The following is a 19,448-nucleotide window of genomic DNA, read 5'->3' as shown; positions in this document are numbered from 1 at the left end:
CAAAACCCAACAATTCCCGCTTGCCCAAAAGCTCCCGCTGCCCTCGGCACGTTAATTAATCACTGCTCAATCCCAGCCGCGGTTTCGCTGAGGAGCGGCACCTTGGGCAGGGAGCGGGGGCAGGAGCGGAGCGCTCGGCGCTGCCTCCCCCGCCTGCCCCGGGCGGCGGCGGAGCCCCGGGGAAGCTCCGGAGCCCCGGGAGGCTGCGGAGCCCCGGGCACAACCCCAGAACCGCTGCCGGGGCTGTGGAGGAGGGGACAGCGCTGCTGTGGTTTGGTTTTGGCAGCCGTACAGGAATTATTAGCGGGAGCGGCCCGCAGGGGGAAGGGCACCGAGCTCTTTGGCTCTTTCCCGAGGAGTTCAGGGCTGCTCCCACAGCTTTCTGTTCCTTTCCTAAATCCTTCCGTCCACAAGTTCTGCCTGGGGTTTGTTTCCTCACCTACGAACACCTCCCACTCAGCGGAGGGCGCTGGATTTGAGATTCTGCCAAAAAAATCTCGGCGCCCTCTCTGCCCCGGAGCTGCAAATGCCGAATTCCAGAGTGTTGGAATTGCTGTGGATTCCTGGGCTCCATCCCGGGAAAACTCAGCTCCTGCTGCTCCAGCCGCCCGGAAAGGGGCAAATCTCACTTCCCAAATTCCCAAATTTTCCTCAATTCCCCAACTCGGAGTCACTGAAGCCACCGCTGTGACCGCACAGGGGAGGAGAGGAACCTCAGTCCTGTTCACTTTTTATTCCATTACCCATCCAAAAAAAATAAAATAAAATCCCTCCGATTTCCAAATTTCCTTTTCCTCCACGAGGAAACTGCGATGATTTTTTTTTAATTTTTGTTTTTTTGGGGGGGTGTGGGAGCTGTGTTTTTTCCCCCTGGCTCACTGGGGCAGCTGCAGCAGCACGGACTGGCCCGAGGGCAGGTAGGTGATGTTGCGGGAGCGCGAGAGCTGGTACGCGATGTCCTCGGCCGCCTCCAGCTTGCGCAGCTCGATCAGCCCGTCCCCAGCCGTGGCCAGCGAGTTGGCAATCAGCTCTGCAGCCTTGGAGTCACCCTCTGCCGAGATCACCGCCGCCTTCTTCTGCTGCTCGGCCTGCGGGGAAAACCGGGAAAAAAAAATGGGAAGAAAAATCAGGAAGGAAAACTGGGAAGGAAAAACATGAAGGAAAACCGGGAAGAAAAAATGTGAAGGAAAACAGTGAAGGAAAACGGGGAAGGAAAACTGGGAAGGAAAACTGGGAAGGAAAACCGGGAAGGAAAACCGTGAAGGAAAACCGGGAAGAAAAACCGTGAAGGAAAACCGTGAAGGAAAACCGTGAAGGAAAACCGTGAAGGAAAACCGTGAAGGAAAACCGTGAAGGAAAACCGTGAAGGAAAACCGTGAAGGAAAACCGTGAAGGAAAACCGTGAAGGAAAACCGTGAAGGAAAACAGGGAAGAAAAATCAGGAAGAAAACCGGGAAGGAAAGGGAAGGAAAACCAGGAATGCAGTGCAGGAAAGGAGAGAGGATGGAAGGAGAGCAGGAGGAGCCGCCCCACCCCGCAGGGATTCCCCAGCCAGGAGAGGGATGGAAGGTTCTGGTTCGTGGTCTCTAAAGTGGGACAGGAAATATCGGATCTGCCTGCTGTGGGAAAAGGAAAAAAGGCAATTTTGAGGTGAATTCTGCTGATTTTCCACCTCTCCCTCCCACGTGGAAATGCTGATTGTTTTGTGTGCCAAAGCCAGAGGTGTCCAGGCAGCTGAAATTTGAGTGACACAAGGGATGAAGATCCCATTCTCCCAGAGATGATCCAAGGTGGATCCCAGCAGTGACCCGGCAGCAAACCACGAGCAAAGAGGAGCCCCCTCCAGCCGGGTTCGTGCGGGATATTTGGGAAAACCCTTCTGCTCCAGGGAAAATCCCAAATCCCAGATTTCCCAGCAGGACCAGGTACCTTCTCCACGATGAACCTGGCGCGCTCTGCCTCCTGCTGCGCCACCTGCTTCATCTCCACCGCCTCCGTGAACTCCTTGCCGAACGTCAGGTGGGTCTGGGGGCACAAACACACCTGGGTCACAGCGGGAACGGGCACCAGAGCTCTGCTGGATCCCGCACAGAAATCCAGGAATCCCCCTGGGATCCCCCACAGAAATCCAGGAATCCCCCCGGGGAATCCCATCCCAGAAACAAAGTGTCCAAATTCCCTTTGGGCAGAAATAAAGTCACTTTCCATCCAAACAAACAAACAAAGTCACCTTCCTGCCCAGGCTCCCTGCAGGATCCTGAGGGGAAAGAGGGAGCTGTGCCTGATCACAGCTTTTCATTCATAAAGGGATAAATTTCATTTGTAATTTCATTTATAAACGGAGGTGGGAGGACAGAGCTCCCCCCTGGGATATCTCAGCAGAGGAACCAGCGGGAATTTCCTGCTGTCCAAGTGGGAATTTCCTGGTGCTTCCCTGGGGTGGCCCAGGGTAGCAAATCCCAGATTTGGCTTTGGGATGCAGCGCTACAGAACCCCTGCACAGGGAGCCTGAGGCCACCAAGGCCACCCAGGGCTGGATGAGGCCACCAGAGGCCACCCAGGGCTGCCCCAGGCCACGGGGACACAGCCAGAGCTGTGTCCACATGTCCAGATGTCCATCCTGTGGCCACCCTCGGACTCCCTGGTGGCCGGAGGGGAAGCAGGAGAGGGAGACCCACCAGGGACACGTCGTCCAGGATGAGGCCGAAGGTGGCCGCTCGCTCGGTGAGGTCCTCGCTGACCTGCCTGGACACCAGCTCCCGCTGCGTGATCAGCTCACCGGCATCGAAACGGGCCTGGGCGGGAGGGACAGGGCTGGGAACGGGGTGGGAACGGGATGGGAACGGGATAGAGCTGGGAATGGGATGGGAACGGGATAGAGCTGGGAACAGGAATGGGATAGAGCTGGGAATGGGATGGGAATGGGATAGAGCTGGGAACGGCAGGGAATGGGATGGAGAGTTGGGGACAGGAATGGGATGGGAGGGACAGAACTGGGAATGGGATGGGATAGAGCTGGGAACAGGATAGAGCTGGGAACAGGATAGAGCTGGGAATGGGAGGGACAGAGCTGGGAACAGGAATAGGATGGACAGTGCTGGGAATGGGATGGGAACGGGATGGACAGCACTGGGAACGGGATGGACAGCACTGGGAACGGGATGGACAGCACTGGGAACGGGATGGACAGCACTGGGAACGGGATGGAACGAGAGGGAACGGGCAGTGACCGGACACAGCCCCATGCTGCCCCAGCCAGAACAGCAGCAGGAATTTCCCCATGGAAAAATCCTCCCAGGGAGCTTTGGAACCCCCACCCTGGGAGTGCCCGAGGCCCGGCCGGATGGGGTTTGGATCCGGAGGAGCTCCCAGGTCCCTTCCCACCCAAAGCAGGCTGGAATTGCCACTGCTCACCACCACGGATTTGAGGATCTCGGTGGTGATGGAGGGCAGCACGCGCTCGTCGTAGTCCTCGCCGATGCTGGTGAAGATGCGCGGCAGCTGCGCCGTCACGGGCCGGAACAGGATCCGCAGCGTGATGTTCACGTTCTGCAGGTCTGGGGAAGCCGTGCCGTGCTCAGGGAGCTGTGCTGAGCCCTGAGCACGGATAAACCCCCCAGATCCCAGGAAAAACGGGCTGGCTTCGCTCCCCTCTCCCCTCTCCCCTCTGAGAATTCCAACCCCAGCGCTGTCACCTGCCCTGCCTGGCCCTGCAGGAGCTCCGGGGCTCCCTTCCAAGCCCAACTGCTCAGGATCCAGTGATTTCCAGCACCAGAGGAAGAGTTCTCCAGTTAAAGAGCTCAAACCTTTCTGGGGACCTGTGGGATCTCCAGAGATCCCTTCCAACCCCAAAAATTTGGGACCAAAGGAAGAGCTCCTTAAGCTGTTCTCTATTAAAAACCTCAAACCATTCCCGTGCCAAAGGGGGACCCCTGGGATCACCACGGTCAGGGAATGCTTTGGGCTGGAGGATCCCCAGAGCACCAAAGAGCTCCTTAACCCCCTTTATCAGAGACCAACCCTCCCTGACTGCTCCCAAGCCTTGGGATCCCCACGGAGCTGGGCTCAGACGGGACCCCAGGACACCTTCAGGGTCACCTGGAGCAGGGTGGGGTGGGGCTGACACCCCCAGCTCACCTGTCCCGGTGCTCGCTCAGTCTCCCTCAGCTCCAGGTGGGGCTTGTTCCGTCTGTGCTCATACACAACTCCAGGTGTGGAAGGACAAACCTCCCCCCGAGCCCCCCAGAGCCCCTCCCAGAGCCCCCCAGAGCCCCCCCCGGGGCCAGCACCCACCTTTGCTGCCGGTGATGACGGGGACGTTGCGGGGCCGCGAGCGGCAGTCGAAGATGATGGGTTTCTGCACCCAGGGGATCAGGAAATGGGTCCCCTCTCCCACCACCACGTCCTGCACCCCCCGGAAGCGGTCGAAGATCACAGCTCTGTGCCCCGCGTCCACTGCCGGGGGAAAGGGACACGTCAGGGCCACCGCAGCCCCACGGGGAATTAACGGGGCCCTGGGGAGAACAGAGCCCGGAGAAAGCACAGCTGGAACTGCAGGGAATCCCAGGCTGCTCCTCACCGAGCCTTTCGTGGGAAGGAACTCACACTGCAAGGGCTCGGTCTGTTTTTATTGGGCAATAAAAGCGCCGGGAGGTCAATACTGGACAGAAACGCCACCCGGGGGCTCAGCCCGAACCACTCACCGTTGTAAAGAGCGGAGTTGACGACTCCACCCGCCACAGCCAAGCCCAGGCCGAGCTTCCCGATGCTCTCGAACACCTTGGCAGCCATCTCACAGCTCCAGCCGCTTCGAAACCCCCCTGCAAACCCCCCCGGGCCGCTCAAACCTCACCCGGGGGGCAGCGGGGAGCGAGCCCTGCCTGGAACCGCCAACCGCATCCCCCGGGGGGCTCCCAGCACCGGGGGTCTCCCCAGTCCCGGGGGGCTCCTCCTGCCCCGGGGGTCTCCCCAATTCCGGGTGTCTCCCCAGCCCCAGGGGTCTCCCAGCCCCGGGGGTCTCTCTCCCGTGACCCCTCCCCGGGCTCAGCCCCCCGGGCACCCTCCACACCCGTCCCCAGCTCTCCCCGAGCCCCGCACGCCTCCCCCTGCCCGCTCCCCGCTAGGCCGCTCGCTCCCAGCACGGGCACCCCACGGGCCAAGGCCTCGCTGTCTCCACCCCTCCCTCCCGCCCTCGGGGCGCGGCTCGGGCCCGGCCCGGCTCGGTTCGGTTCGGTTCGGTTCCCCCGGGCCCGCCGGTGCCCCCGGTTCGCCCGCACCCACCGCCACTCCCGCCGCGCCGCTGACCTCCACATGAATCCGCGGCCGCCCGCCGCAGCGCGCCTGCGCGCCTCGCCAAGACGCGCGCTCCTCATTGGCCCGCGCGCCCCGTGGCATTCTGGGATATGAAGTTCTCCGCTGCCGCCCCCGCTGCCCGCCCGCCCGGAGACCCCGGGGTAACCCCGGCTCCCTGAGCAAGGCCGCGCGCTATTGGCTGGAGCGCCGGGCTGAGCGCGGGGCCTCCTGGGAGATGTAGGCGCGGCGGGGGGAGGCAGGCGGGGGACAGGAGGGGACAGGGGACAGGAGGGGACACACAGGGACACACAGGGACAGGGGACACACGGGGGACAGGAGGGGACACACGGGGACAGGAGGGGACACAGGGACAGGGGACACACGGGGGACAGGAGGGGACACACGGGGGATAGGGGACACAAAGGGACAGGGGACACGCGGGGGACAGGAGGGGACACGGGGACAAGGGACATGAGGGGACAGGGGACACGCGGGGGACAGGGGACACGCGGGGACATGCGGGGGACAGGGGACACACGAGGTACAGGGGACATGTATTCCAAATATTTGAGATATTTCCATAGATATTTGAAATATTCCCATGGATATTTGAGATATTTCCATAGAAATTCGGGATATTTCCATGGATATTAGAGATGTTCCCATTGATATTTGAGATGTTCCCATTGATATTTGAGATATTCCCATGCATATTTTAGATATTTCCATAGAAATTCGGGATATTTCCATGGATATTTGAGATATTCCCATGGATATTTGAGATATTTCCATAGAAATTCGGGATATTTCCACTCTCAGCCTTCCCTTCTCCATCCCAACCAGCCCTGGCTCCCTCTCTCTCCTCCCCCGAGGCGCTCCAGACCCCGAATCATTTTTGGGCTCCTCTCCAGGCGCTCCTCGTCCTTCCCGAGCTGCGACACCGGGGTTCAGTGTCCCTCCCTGGAGCTCCCCCGCGGACAAAGGGCCCTGTCCCTGTCCCTGTCCCCTCCCGTTCCCGGAGCCGCTAGAGGGAAGCAGCGCTCTCCCTTTGGAATCCCGGAAAAACAGGGAAAAAAGGGAAAAAAAAGGGGAAAAAAATGGAAAAAAGGGGAAAAAAAACCCCACCCCAAGCACGAGCCCGCGGCGGGATCCGCTCCGAGGTGACCCCGCTGGGCACAGAGACTTTGTCACCTCCCCAGAGCTTGTGTCACCCCCGAGTTTGTGTCACTGTCACCCCCCGAGCTTGTGCCACCTCGCGTGGGGAAACTGAGGCACGGCGCTGCTCAGCGCCCGCCCAGGGGGCCTGGAGGGGACCCTAAAAGCGGGGCCAGGTCCCAGCTGATGTCCCCAAGCCACCCGAGCCCGATATCGGGGGCTTTGACCCCAAAATGGAGCTGGGACCCCGTTATTGGGGGCTGGCTGTGGAGCCGCACCCCAAAACAGCGCTGGGCCCCCTCCCTGGGCCCATCCCGGGGGTCCCCAACACATCCCGGGGGTCCCCAATCCATCCCGGGGGTCCCCAGCCCATCCCGAGGGTCCCCAACACATCCCGGGGGTCTCCAGCCCATCCCGGGGGTTCCCAACACATCCCGGGGGTCCCCAACACATCCCGGGGGTTCCCAACACATCCCGGGGGTCCCCAATCCATCCCGGGGGTCCCCAACACATCCCGGGGGTCCCCAACACATCCCGGGGGTCCCCAACACATCCCGGGGGTCCCCAGCCCATCCCGGGGGTCCCCAACACATCCCGGGGGTCCCCAGCCCATCCCGGGGGTCCCCAACACATCCCGGGGGTCCCCAGCCCATCCCGGGGGTCTCCAGCCCTTCCCGGGGGTCCCCAGCCCATCCCGGGGGTCCCCAATCCATCCCGGGGGTCTCCAGCCCTTCCCGGGGGTCCCCAACACATCCCGGGGGTCCCCAATCCATCCCGGGGGTTCTCAGCCCTTCCCGGGGGTCCCCAATCCATCCCGGGGGTCTCCAGCCCTTCCCGGGGGTCTCCAGCCCTTCCCGGGGGTCCCAGCCCAGCCCCGCGCCCGGCACAAACCCGAATTAGGCTCAATAAAATTTAAATTAAATTATCCAAACTGCATTAAAGCTCTGCGAGGACGCGGCTGGGAGTGGAAACGGCCTTAATGTGATTTCAGCCGAGTTCCCTGCCGCGATTTGCAAGTCAGAGAAATCGAATTAGGGCTGTTTGCATTCTGAACTCTGTCCGCACGGCCCCGCAATGCAGTTTCATTAATTAATCTGCTTTAAAATCCAGCCCGGTCCCGCTCGGGTGGCCCCGCCCGACCGCGCCGGGGAAGGAAAAAAATCCCCCTGGGTGGGAGCGCTGGGCTGGGGGATGGAAGAGCGGGATTATCCCTGATCCCATCGGGAAATGCTCCCAATCCCCCCGGGCCGGGCGGATTTGGGACCGGCACCGCCCGGTTCTGCCAGCGCCGGGTCCCCGGTGGGCACCGGCACCGAGCCGCGTTCTCCGGGAAGGCTCCGGGAGCTGGGAATCGTCAGCTCCAAGGAAATCGGGGAACTGGGGAAACGCAGCCCCCCCAAAACCCCTCAGCCCCCGCCCCAGTTCCCACCTTCTCCTCATCCTCCTCTTCCTCGGGATCGCGGCGGATTTGCAGAGCGAAGGGGTCCGGGCACCGAGAGGGGATCCCGGGGGGTTTGGGGACATTCCCGGGGGGTCTGGGGACATTCCCGGGGGATTTGGGGACATTCCCGGGGAATTTGGGACATTCCCGGGGGGTCTGGGGACATTCCCGGGGGGTTTGGGATATTCCAGGGGGATTTGGGGACAGTCCCGAGGGTTTGGGGACATTCCCGGGGGGTTTGGGGACATTCCCGGGGGGTTTGGGGACATTCCCGGGGGATTGGAATATTCCCGGGGGGTCTGGGGACATTCCCGGGGGTTTGGAGACATTCCCGGGGGGGTTGGGATATTCCCGGGGGGTTTGGAGACATTCCCGGGGGTTTGGGGACATTCCCGGGGGGTTTGGGGACATTCCCGGGGGTTTGGAGACATTCCCGGGGGATTTGGGGACAGTCCCGAGGGTTTGGGGACATTCCCGGGGGATTTGGGGACATTCCCGGGGGGGTTTGGGGACATTCCCGGGGGGGTTGGGGACACCGCAGGTGCTGCGGGAAGCGCCCGCCCCAGCCGCGCAGGTAAAAGGGCGTCCCCGAGCAGGGCTGCAATTAAAAGGGAGTTAATGAATCCTAACCCGATCCTCTGCATTAGCCCCTGAACCCCTGACCCTCTGCGGCTCTGGAATTGCGCATTTTCCATTTTCCATTTCCATTTCTATTTCCTCCCAGCGGGCTGGCCCGGGCGGGATGGGGGGCAGAGAGTGGGGGCTGGAAAAAACCCCAGCCTGGAGGTGGGGACCAAAAAAATCCCCCCAAAATCCCCCAAAATCCCCCCATTCCTGCCCGCTCTGGGACAAATTTTAGCCTCCCTTGCTAAATCCTGCCATTCCCGACTAAATCCTGCCATTCCTGTTTAAATCCTGCCATTCCTGACTAAACCCTGCCCTCCCCGGGATAATCCCTGCCATTCCCGGGACAATCCCTGCCATTCCCGGGACACTCCCTGCCCTCCCTGGGACAATCCCTGCCCTCCCTGGGACAATCCCTGCCCTCCCTGGGACAATCCCTGCCATTCCCGGGACAATCCCTGCCCTCCCCGGGACAATCCCTGCCATTCCCGGGACAATCCCTGCCCTCCCCGAGACAATCCCTGCCCTCCCTGGGACAATCCCTGCCCTCCCCGGGACAATTCCTGCCATTCCCGGGACACTCCCTGCCATTCCCGGGGCAATCCCTGCCATTCCCGGGACAATCCCTGCCATTCCCGGGACAATCCCTGCCCTCCCCGGGACACTCCCTGCCATTCCCGGGACACTCCCTGCCATTCCCAACTAAACCCTGCCATTCCCGGGACAATCCCTGCCATTCCCGGGACAATCCCTGCCCTCCCCGGCTCAGCCCACCCCTGGCCGGACAAAGGCCCCTCAGTGCGGCCGCTCCAGCTGCCCGTGGGGCCGGAGCCGCTTCCGCCGCCGGGGGGGCTCCGAGGGCCCCGATCCCGCCGGGAGCGGCCGGGCTGAGCATCCCGCTCCGGCCGTTTCCAGGGATACTGCCCGGGGGTCAGCGAGAGGTCTGGGATGTTCCAGTATTCCCGCAGCGCCCTTAATTGCTCATTTATTTCGCGCAATTAGTCCCAGGTGCTCGTCCGCGGCTGGGTGACCCCGGCGGGTCCCTCCTCATCCCATCCCAAGCCTCGGGATCGATCGGATCCTGGCGAGGGACGAGGCCCCGGCTCAGCGCTGAGCCTCGGTCACTTCCCGGTGTCCCTGTCCCTGTCCCGGCTCATTCCTGATGGGATGGGATGGGATGGGATGGGATGGGATGGGATGGGATGGGATGGGATGGGATGGGATGGGATGGGATGGGATGGGATGGGATGGGATGGGATGGGATGGGATGGGATGGGATGGGATGGGATGGGATGGGATGGGGGATCCATGGGATCCATGGGATGGGATCCATGGGATGGGATCCATGGGATGGGATGGGGGATCCATGGGATCCAAGGGATGGGATCCATGGGATGGGATGGGGGTCACTGTACCCCACACCCCCCCCAGGACACGCAGCCCTTTGGAGCAGAGGATCCGCCCGGAGCATTCCCGGGGGCCACAGAAATCCCTGGAAAACGCCTCCCCCCGTTTTTCCCGTGTCCCGGCGGCCGCCGGGGGGAACAATCCGGAGCTTTGTGGAGCAGGAGCCGCCCCGGGGTCAGGGAGCCCCCGCTGCCTCCTGAGCCTCGGGTGGAGCCCGGGGGGATCCGGGGGGGACAGGGCGGGGATGGGGCTGGGAATGAGGGATGGGATGGGATGGAGAGAGCGGGGGGACACCGGGGGGCACGGATATCGGGGGCAGGGATATCGGGGACAGGGATATCGGGGGGCAGGGATATCGGGGGGCACGGATATCGGAGGGCAGGGATATCAGGGACAGGGATATTGAAGGGCAGGGATATTGGATGGCAGGGATATCGGGGGTCAGGAATATGGGGGGTCAGGGATATCGGGGGGCAGGGATATCGGGGGGCAGGGATATCGGGGTCAGGGATATCGGGGGTCAGGGATATCGGGGGGCAGGGATATCGGGGGGCAGGGATATTGGATGGCAGGGATATCGGGGACAGGGATATCGGGGACAGGGATATCGGGGGTCAGGGATATCGGGGGGCAGGGATATCGGGGACAGGGATATCGGGGGCAGGGATATCGGGGGTCAGGAATATCGGGGACAGGGATATCGGGGGCAGGGATATCGGGGGCAGGGATATCGGGGGCAGGGATATCGGGGGGCAGGAATATCGGGGGGCAGGGATATCGGGGGGCAGGGATATTGGATGGCAGGGATATCGGGGACAGGGATATCGGGGACAGGGATATCGGGGGTCAGGGATATCGGGGGGCAGGGATATCGGGGACAGGGATATCGGGGGCAGGGATATCGGGGGTCAGGAATATCGGGGGCAGGGATATCGGGGGGCACGGATATCGGGGACAGGGATATCGGGGACAGGGATATCGGGGGCAGAGATATCGGGGGCAGGGATATCGGGGGGCAGGGATATCGGGGGGCAGGGATATCGGGGGCAGGGATATCGGGGGCAGGGATATCGGGGGCAGGGATATTGGATGGCAGGGATATCGGGGGGCAGAGATATCGGGGTCACACCTGGGGGGTCCCTTCCCCTGCTCTTCCCCCCCCCCAGCACAACCTGGGCCACCTCCGCCTTCAGCACCCGGCCGGGTGGCCCACGGGGGGGTTCGGTGACCCACGGGGGGGTTCGGTGGCCCACGGAGGGGGTTCGGTGGCTCACGGGGGGGTTCAGTGGCTCACAGAGGGTTCAGTGGCTCACAGAGGGTTCAGTGGCTCACGGAGGGGGTTCAGTGTCTCACTGGGGGGAGTTCAGTGGCTCACGGAGGGGGTTCAGTGGCTCACGGGGGGAGTTCAGTGGCTCACGGGGGGGGTTCGGTGGCTCACGGGGGGGGTTCGGTGGCTCACGGAGGGGTTCAGTGGCTCACGGAGGGTTCAGTGGCTCATGGGGAGGGTTCGGTGGCTCACGGAGGGGGTTCGGTGGCCCACGGGGGGGTTCGGTGGCTCACGGAGGGGTTCAGTGGCTCACGGAGGGTTCAGTGGCTCATGGGGAGGGTTCGGTGGCTCACGGGAGGGGTTCAGTGGCTCACGGAGGGGGTTCAGTGGCTCACGGGAGGGGTTCAGTGGCTCACGGGGGGGGTTCAGTGGCTCACGGGGGGGGTTCGGTGGCTCACGGAGGGTTCAGTGGCTCACAGAGGGGGTTCGGTGGCTCATGGAGGGTTCAGTGGCTCACGGAGGGGGTTCAGTGGCTCACGGAGGGGGTTCGGTGGCTCACGGTGTGGGTTCAGTGGCTCACGGGGGAGTTCAGTGGCTCACGGGGGGGTTCGGTGGCTCACGGGGGGGTTCAGTGGCTCACGGAGGGTTCGGTGGCTCATGGAGGGTTCAGTGGCTCACGGGGGGGTTCGGTGGCTCACGGAGGGTTCAGTGGCTCACTGGGGGGGGTCGGTGGCTCACGGGGGGGGGTTCAGTGGCCCACGGGGGGGTTCAGTGGCTCACGGGGGGGTTCGGTGGCTCACGGGGGGGTTCAGTAGCTCACGGAGGGTTCGGTGGCTCACGGAGGGTTCGGTGGCTCACAGAGGGTTCAGTGGCCCACGGGGGGAGTTCAGTGGCTCACGGGGGGGTTCAGTGGCTCACGGGGGGGTTCAGTGGCTCACGGAGGGTTCGGTGGCTCACGGAGAGGGCTCGGTGGCTCACGGAGGGGGTTCAGTGGCCCACGGAGGGTTCGGTGGCTCACGGAGGGTTCGGTGGCTCACGGAGGGTTCAGTGGCTCACGGAGGGGGTTCAGTGGCTCACGGGGGGTTCGGCGGCCCCAGCCCTGTCTGAGCACCCCCAGCGCTCCCATTTCCCCGCTCCCGTGGCTGCCAGGCCGGGGCATTTCCTTGCCAAATGCGCCCGCAGCGCTCCCCAGGCGTCACTTCCCGCATGGCTCCATCCCAGCGCTGCCATTCCCTGGCACCGGCCGATCCCAGGTGGGATCTCTGCGCCGCCTCTTCCAATTCCGGGGCGCGTTAATTGCCCGCCATTGATCCCCAAATTCCCCGCAGACTCCCATTAGGGCCGGACGGATCCGGCCGCGCTCGCAGCGCCGAGAATCGGGGGCGGAAAAGGTGGAAAAAAAGGTGGAAAAGGTGGAAAAGGTGGAAAAGCCGCTTTTGGGGGCTGGCCGGGTCCCCTGGGGCAAAGTTTGTGTCACCCAAAAGCTGCCCCTGGCTGCGGGAAAAGCCTTGGGAAAGCCAGCGGTGATTTTGGGGAGAGCGAGCCCCGCCTCGAACGTTCCCGGGGTGGCTCCTGGGGAAAAGCAGATCCTGCCACACTTTTGGGGTGTTTTTTGGGGTGTTTTTGGGGTGTTTTTGGGGTGTTTTTTTGGGGTGTTTTTGGGGTGTTTTTGGGGTGTTTTTTGGGGTGTTTTTGGGGTGTTTTTCGGGTATTTTTTGGGGTATTTTTGGGGTGGTTTTGGGGTGGTTTTTTGGGGTGTTTTTTGGGGTGTTTTTTGGGGTATTTTTGGGGTGGTTTTGGGGTGGTGTTTTGGGGTGGTTTTTTGGGGTATTTTTGGGGTGGTTTTTTGGGGTGTTTTTTGGGGTGTTTTTGGGAGGAGCTGCGGGTGGCGCGGGACATTCCCAGCCCTTGGAGCGGCTCCCAGGGCCAGCGCCGGACGCGGATTTTGTCCGGAAGACAAAAAAATCCTTTTTGAGCCCTGGGAAATGCTGGCTCGGGGATGTGGGGGAGGCCGGGAGCCCCCGGGCTGCCCCCAGAGCCCTCGGGCGGGGATGGAGCTGCCGCTTCCCGGGCTCCAGGAATTGTCCCTGGCAGACTCCGCTGCTGGAGGGAGCCCAGGGCGGCTGCAGCGATTGATAAAATCAGCTCCGGCTCCTGCCCGGGGCAGGGCTGCGGCTCGCAGAGCTCAGAGCCAGCGCCCAGAACCTCCCCGGGGACCGTGAGCGCCCCGAACCCCCCTGATCGCCCTGGATCTCCCACCCAGCTCCTCCCTGGCCCCCTCTCTCCATCCCCGGCTCTGAGGGGGATCCGCGACCCCCCAGGAGCGCCCCAGGATTGCTCAGCGGGGTCGGGAAGCGCCCCGAGGAGCTCGGCACCGATTGAAGCCTCCAGCAGCCGGGATCGGGGAAATTCCAGCCCGGATTTCCAGGAAGGCTCCGGGCTTCTCCCGAACGTCCCCGAGCAGGAATCCAGCCATGGATGACTGAGCAAGGAGGGAGGATGAGGCTGGCGGGGAAGGAGAAGGCTCCGATCTGGGTCAGCCGGTCAAGACGGGGCTGAGCCGGCCCGGAGCATCCCCGGAGCATCCCCGGAGCATCCCCGGAGCATCCCCGGCACCGGGAGAGGGCCCCGCGGTCCCGGCGCGGCTCCGGAGCCGGCTGCAGATGGGCAGGGGAGGGAACGAGCCAGCGCTGCCGCTCGGGGCCATAAATTCCCCTCCAGGTTTCCTAATGGGACCCTGATTTATCTCCTGCCTCTGTCTGGACTAATTGAGTTCATTCCGCTCGGTGATTCATGCCATGGAAATGGGTTCCAGGGAAAATGGGACCTCAAGCGGCTTCAGCAAATCCCCGGCTTGATCGGCCTGGGAGCTGTAATGCTTTTAAAAGCGGGAGATGTGCGAGCCCAGCAGCCCCCGGCCCATCCGTCACTGCCAGGACCCGGCTCCGCTTTCAGCCCCGCCCCAGCCGGGGGTCAAAGAGGGCTGGGAGCGACCCCCGAGCCCCCCGAAGGGACCCCGGGACTGTCCCGGCACATCCCGGGAGGGGAGGGGGAAAAGACCCCAGAAAAACACCGGGGGGGAACGGGGATTGGATGGATGGAGGGATGATGGAGGGATGGATGGATGATGGATGGATGGATGATGGATGGATGATGGAGGGATGGATGGATGGATGGATGGATGGATGATGGATGGATGGATGGATGGATGGATGGATGGATGGATGGATGGATGATGGATGGATGATGGAGGGATGGATGGATGGATGGATGGATCCGTGGATGATCCATGGATGATGCATGGATGGATTCCCCACAGGTGGGAACAGGGATGAGCATCCCACAGCTCATCCAGAATCCCAAAGCTCATCCGTGTCCCGGGAGGATCCTTCCTCCTCCATCTCCCGCTGTCCATCCAGCAGGAATCCATCCCAAATCCCGCCCCAGGGACAGCAGATCCAGCCGGGAGAGGAGAGCCCGGAGCGGGGAGAAGCTCCCGGGATCGCTCGGGGGGATTTCAGGAATGATCCCAGCGCTGGATTTTGGGGAGATGGATCCCCGCGACCCCCCAAGGTGGCCCAGAGGGGTCTGGGGGCCCGGGGAGGTTCCGTGCAGGGCTGGGGGGCTCCGGCAGCCCCGAGGGAAGCGGGGCCGCTTTCCCTGTCGCTGTCATGTCCTGGCCCTCATTAACTCCCTCCTCCGAGCCAGGATAAAATTGCTTTTACCCAATTTCCTCCTCGCTCTTTGCTGGCTCGGAGAATTCCAGCGGGGCCGAGACAGCGCTGCCCGTCCCAATCCGATTATCCCGATGCGATCGATCCTCGCTGCGTGACCTTTGTCAGACTCCAGCCGGGTTCCCAAAGCTCCCGGCGCTCCCACCCAAACCGCCCCGGCCGCTAATTAAAACAAAAATCATCGCGGGGTAATTAGACTCATGGCAGTGGAGGGGTCGGGAAAGCGGAGCCGAGGGAACGGCCCCATGGATCGCTCTGGATCGGGAGGGACACGGAGCTGGAACCGCTCCGGTTCCGTTCCCGTTCCTGTTCCCGTTCCCTCTCCCGTTCCCGCTCCCGTTCCCGTTCCCTCTCCCATTCCCATTCCCTCTCCCGTTCCCGTTCCCTCTCCCGTTCCCATTCCCTCTCCCATTCCCGTTCCCTCTCCCGTTCCCTCTCCCATTCCCGTTCCCATTCCTGTTCCCGTTCCTGTTCCCTCTCCCGTTCCCGTTCCCTCTCCCATTCCCGTTCCCGTTCCTGTTCCCGTTCCCATTCCCGTTCCCTCTCCCGTTCCCTCTCCCATTCCTTTTCCCTCTCCCGTTCCCTCTCCCATTCCCATTCCCTCTCCCGTTCCCGTTCCCATTCCTGTTCCCGTTCCCATTCCCGTTCCCATTCCCGTTCCCTCTCCCGTTCCCGTTCCCTCTCCCGTTCCCGTTCCCTTTCCCATTCCCTCTCCCGTTCCCGTTCCCGTTCCCTCTCCCGTTCCCGTTCCCGCTCCCTCTCCCGTTCCCTCTCCAGTTCCCATTCCCATTCCCGTTCCCGTTCCCTCTCCCGTTCCCGTTCCCGTTCCCTCTCCCGTTCCCGTTCCCTCTCCCGTTCCCTCTCCCGTTCCCTCCCGCGGGTGCTCACGGCTCATTTGCATAAGCAATGAAGGCAGCAATTAAGTTTCCTCATCACGGGCTGGGAAATGAGCTCCCCCCTCGCGCGTCAGCCGCTGCTGGGAACAGGCTCAGGGGAGGCGAAATTCCCAGACCTTCCACAGGGGAAACTGAGGCACGGCAGCTGGAATTCCCGGCACGGGCACCGGGAACATCCCGGCCTGGAGCGGGAAAATGAGCCCCAAAATCCCTGGATCTCGTCTGGGCTGGGAAATATCCCAGAGCGGGATCCGAGGGACCTTTTAGGGCACTTCCAGTGCAAATATTCATATTTCTATTCTATTCTATTCTATTCTATTCTATTCTATTCTATTCTATTCTATTCTATTCTATTCTATTCTATTCTATTCTATTCTATTCTATTCTATTCTATTCTTTATTTTCTATTCTATTATATCTCATTCTATTTATCTCCTTTCTATTAATCTCTTATTCTATTTACGTCTATTTTATTTCTATTTATTTGTATTTTATCTGTATTTTATTTGTAATTTATTCCTATTTTATTTGTAATTTATTCCTATTTTATTTGTAATTTATACCTATTTTATTTGTAATTTGTTCCTATTTTATTTGTAATTTATTCCTATTTTATTTGTAATTTATTCCTATTTTATTTCCATTTAATTTTTATTTTATTTCCATTTTATTTTATTTTATTCCATTCATCCCTCTTCCGTTCTACCTTTATCTCCTCCAGCTCCGGCCGAGCACGGAGTCGATTAAAACAAATCCCCGCCCCCAAAGGAAAACCGAAGGCGGCGAAAAGCGCAGCCCTGAGCCAAGGAAAAGCCGAGATCTCCCGGCCCGGCTCATCCCCGAATCCCGGGATCAATCGCTTCCCAATCCCGGGATCAATCGCTTCCCAATCCCGGGATCAATCGCTTCCCAATCCCGGATCAATCGCTTCCCAATCGCTTCCCAATCCGGGATCAATCGCTTCCCAATCGCTTCCCAATCCCAGCATCAATCGCTTCCCAATCGCTTCCCAATCCGGGATCAATCGCTTCCCTATCCCGGGATCAATCGCTTCCCAATCCCAGCATCAATCGCTTCCCAATCCCGGGATCAATCGCTTCCCAATCCGGGATCAATCGCTTCCCAATCCGGGATCAATCGCTTCCCAATCGCTTCCCAATCCGGGATCAATCGCTTCCCAATCGCTTCCCAATCCCGGGATCAATCGCTTCCCAATCCCAGCATCAATCGCTTCCCAATCCGGGGATCAATCGCTTCCCAATCCCGGGATCAATCGCTTCCCAATCATTTCCCTATCCCGGGATCAATCACCTCCCAATCCCGGGATCGATCGATCATCGATAACGGCGCTGCTGCTGCCGGGCGTGGTCCCGTCCTTTATCCCTGCCCGCCCGCAATTCCCGGGATGTTCCCCCCGGGATTTTCTCCCCCAGGGATTTTTCCCCCCGGGATTTTTCCCTCTGGATTTTCTACCCCTGATTTCCCCCCCTGAATTTTCTCCCCCGGATTTTCCCCCCGGGATTTTCCCCCCGGGATTTTCTCCCCCGGGATTTTCCCCCAGGGATTTTCCCCCCGGGATTTTCTCCCCCGGGATTTTCCCCCCTGGATTTTCCCCCAGGGATTTTTTCCCCCGGGATTTTCCCCCCGGGATTTTTCCCCCGGGATTTTCCCCCCGGGGCTGTTTGGAGCTGGACAGGCCCTGGTTTCTCTCTGGGCTTTGTTTTTCCCGGAGATTCCTCCGGGCCGGCCTTATAAGGGCCCGAGGATTCATCCCGAATCCCCCCCGCTGCCGGCAGGGTGATGGATCGCGCTGGAAAACACGGGAAGAAAGGGAAAAGGGAAGGGGGGAGGCCGGGAGCTGCCAGAGCGGGGAAGGGAGGGGGATGGAGGCGGGAATTGCAGGCGTGGAAATCAGGGAGAGAAATCCCAGGGAGAGAAATCCCAGAGAGAGAAATCCCGGGGAATGAAATCCCTGGGAGAGAAATCCCTGGGAGAGAAAAATCCCGGGGAGAGAAATCCCAGGGAATGAAATCCCAGGGAAAGAAATCCCAGGGAAAGAAATCCCAGGGAATGAAATCCCAGGGAATGAAATCCCGGGGAGAGAAATCCCAGAGAGAGAAATCCCAGGGAGAGAAATCCCGGGGAATGAAATCCCGGGGAGAGAAATCCCAGGGAATGAAATCCCAGAGAGAGAAATCCCGGGGAATGAAATCCCGGGGAGAGAAATCCCAGGGAATGAAATCCCAGAGAGAGAAATCCCGGGGAATGAAATCCCAGAGAGAGAAATCCCAGGGAATGAAATCCCAGAGAGAGAAATCCCAGGGAATGAAATCCCAGAGAATGAAATCCCAGGGAATGAAATCCCAGGGAATGAAATCCCAGGGAATGAAATCCCGGGGAATGAAATCCCAGGGAACCGAGCAGGGAATCAGCTGCGGGGAGCTTGGGGAGCGCTGGGTGCTCCTGCCCTGGAGCTTTTGGGGTGTTTGGGGTTTTGGGGTCGCGCTTCCCTCCCTGCTCCAGACACGGCCCGAGGTGCGAATCTCGCAGCCGAGCTGCTCTGGAGAGCTCAAACAAAAACTTCTCTCCCTTTTTTATTTTAAAAATTGAAATAAATCCAGAAGGGATTATTGTAAATGTTCCTTTTATGCCACAAATTCCGCTCCAATCCAGGGAGGTGGGAATGCTCCGGTGGCTCCCAGTGAAGTGACACCAGGTCAGAGCCCAATTCCAGCCGGATTTTCCTCTCTTTTCCCCCAAAAAGGGATTTTTCCCTCCCCCCGGAGCAGGCGGGATCGGGCCCCATTCCCTGATTCCCGGCGGGTTTTCCCTGGCAGCTCCCAAGGTGGATTTATTAATTCATCCTCATTTTTATCTCGCCGTGACCGCGGGATCGGCTCTGTCGGGAAGGGAATTTTGGGGTAAAATCCATAAAAACCTCGCAGATCCCGAGTGTCCAACCCGGGCTCGTCCTGGGGGCTCTTCCCGAGCGGGGAAAATCCCCGGGATCCTTCTGGGAGCGGCCGCTGGAAACCGCCGGGAGAAAACGAGGGGGTGAAAACGCTGCGAGGATGGGAATATTTCACCCAGCTCTAATTGGCCTTTCGCTAATTAATCCTGCCCTTTCCGGCAGGGAAACCTCTCCATGCGTGACCCGAGGGGAGCTCGGGAGCCGAGAGGAAAAACCGGGGGAGGTTTTTTTGTGGGATAAAAAGCGGGGCCGAGCCCTCCCTGCACCTCAGAGCCGGCCCCGGCTCCACCGCGCCCCGAGAGCCCCCGGGAACCGATTTTGGGTCCCCTCGAGGCTTTTTGGGACCGTGACCGGCCCCACTCCACAGCCAGGGGCAGGCGGGTGAAGCTTTGGGTGACCTTAGGGGTTGCAAAGCTCCGAGAATTCCATTTCCCTCTCCAAAAAAAACCCCGGAGCCTTTGGGTTGAGCTCCAGGAGGTGACCCCGGAGCGCTGAGAGGTTTTTTTTGTCACCTCACGGAGCCGGGAAAGCGCCGCAGCTTTTTGGGGGGGACAGGAAAAGCCACGCACGGGCGATTCCGTGAGGAATTCCTCCAGTCCCTTTTCCAGAGGGCTGGGATGGGAGCAGGAATTTTCCCTTCCCGGCGCAGATGGAGCCCAGC

At 60.9% G+C, this 19,448-nt stretch overlaps 1 protein-coding gene across 3 annotated transcripts; it reads right to left on the bottom strand.

Moving 5' to 3' along the window:
* Positions 1-688: 688 nt before the first annotated feature.
* Positions 689-5,412, bottom strand: PHB1 (prohibitin 1). Of its 3 annotated transcripts, none has more exons than XM_058857838.1 (7): positions 5,305-5,412; positions 4,704-4,820; positions 4,294-4,455; positions 3,415-3,557; positions 2,679-2,795; positions 1,930-2,025; positions 689-1,088 (listed from the first exon to the last, which is right to left on the bottom strand). In XM_058857838.1, exons 2-7 carry the CDS (start codon positions 4,789-4,791, stop codon positions 876-878), a joined length of 819 nt encoding a protein of 272 aa, XP_058713821.1. In that variant the 5' UTR covers positions 4,792-4,820; positions 5,305-5,412; the 3' UTR covers positions 689-875. The 3 variants fall into 3 exon arrangements, with proteins under 3 accessions (XP_058713821.1, XP_058713822.1, XP_058713823.1); XM_058857839.1 differs by having other exon boundaries at positions 5,281-5,373; XM_058857840.1 differs by lacking the exons at positions 1,930-2,025; positions 2,679-2,795; positions 3,415-3,557; ... (1 more) ...; positions 4,704-4,820; positions 5,305-5,412 and adding an exon at positions 1,375-1,890 and having other exon boundaries at positions 689-1,139.
* Positions 5,413-19,448: the final 14,036 nt, after the last annotated feature.

Source organism: Poecile atricapillus, chromosome 27, assembly GCF_030490865.1.
Source record: "Poecile atricapillus isolate bPoeAtr1 chromosome 27, bPoeAtr1.hap1, whole genome shotgun sequence".
Classification (NCBI taxonomy): domain Eukaryota; kingdom Metazoa; phylum Chordata; class Aves; order Passeriformes; family Paridae; genus Poecile; species Poecile atricapillus.
This window is presented reverse-complemented; position numbering and strand designations above follow the sequence as displayed.

What these genes read in the sequence shown, in the direction of transcription:
- PHB1 (XM_058857838.1), bottom strand. Translation starts at nt 4,791, where the DNA reads ATGGCTGCCAAGGTGTTCGAGAGCATCGGGAAGCTCGGCCTGGGCTTG. An exon ending in CAACTCCGCTCTTTACAACG is followed by an intron (nt 4,456 to 4,703) that starts GTGAGTGGTTCG and finishes TTCCCCCGGCAG; the next exon opens with TGGACGCGGGGCACAGAGCT. An exon ending in CGTCATCACCGGCAGCAAAG is followed by an intron (nt 3,558 to 4,293) that starts GTGGGTGCTGGC and finishes CGGCTTCCCCAG; the next exon opens with ACCTGCAGAACGTGAACATC.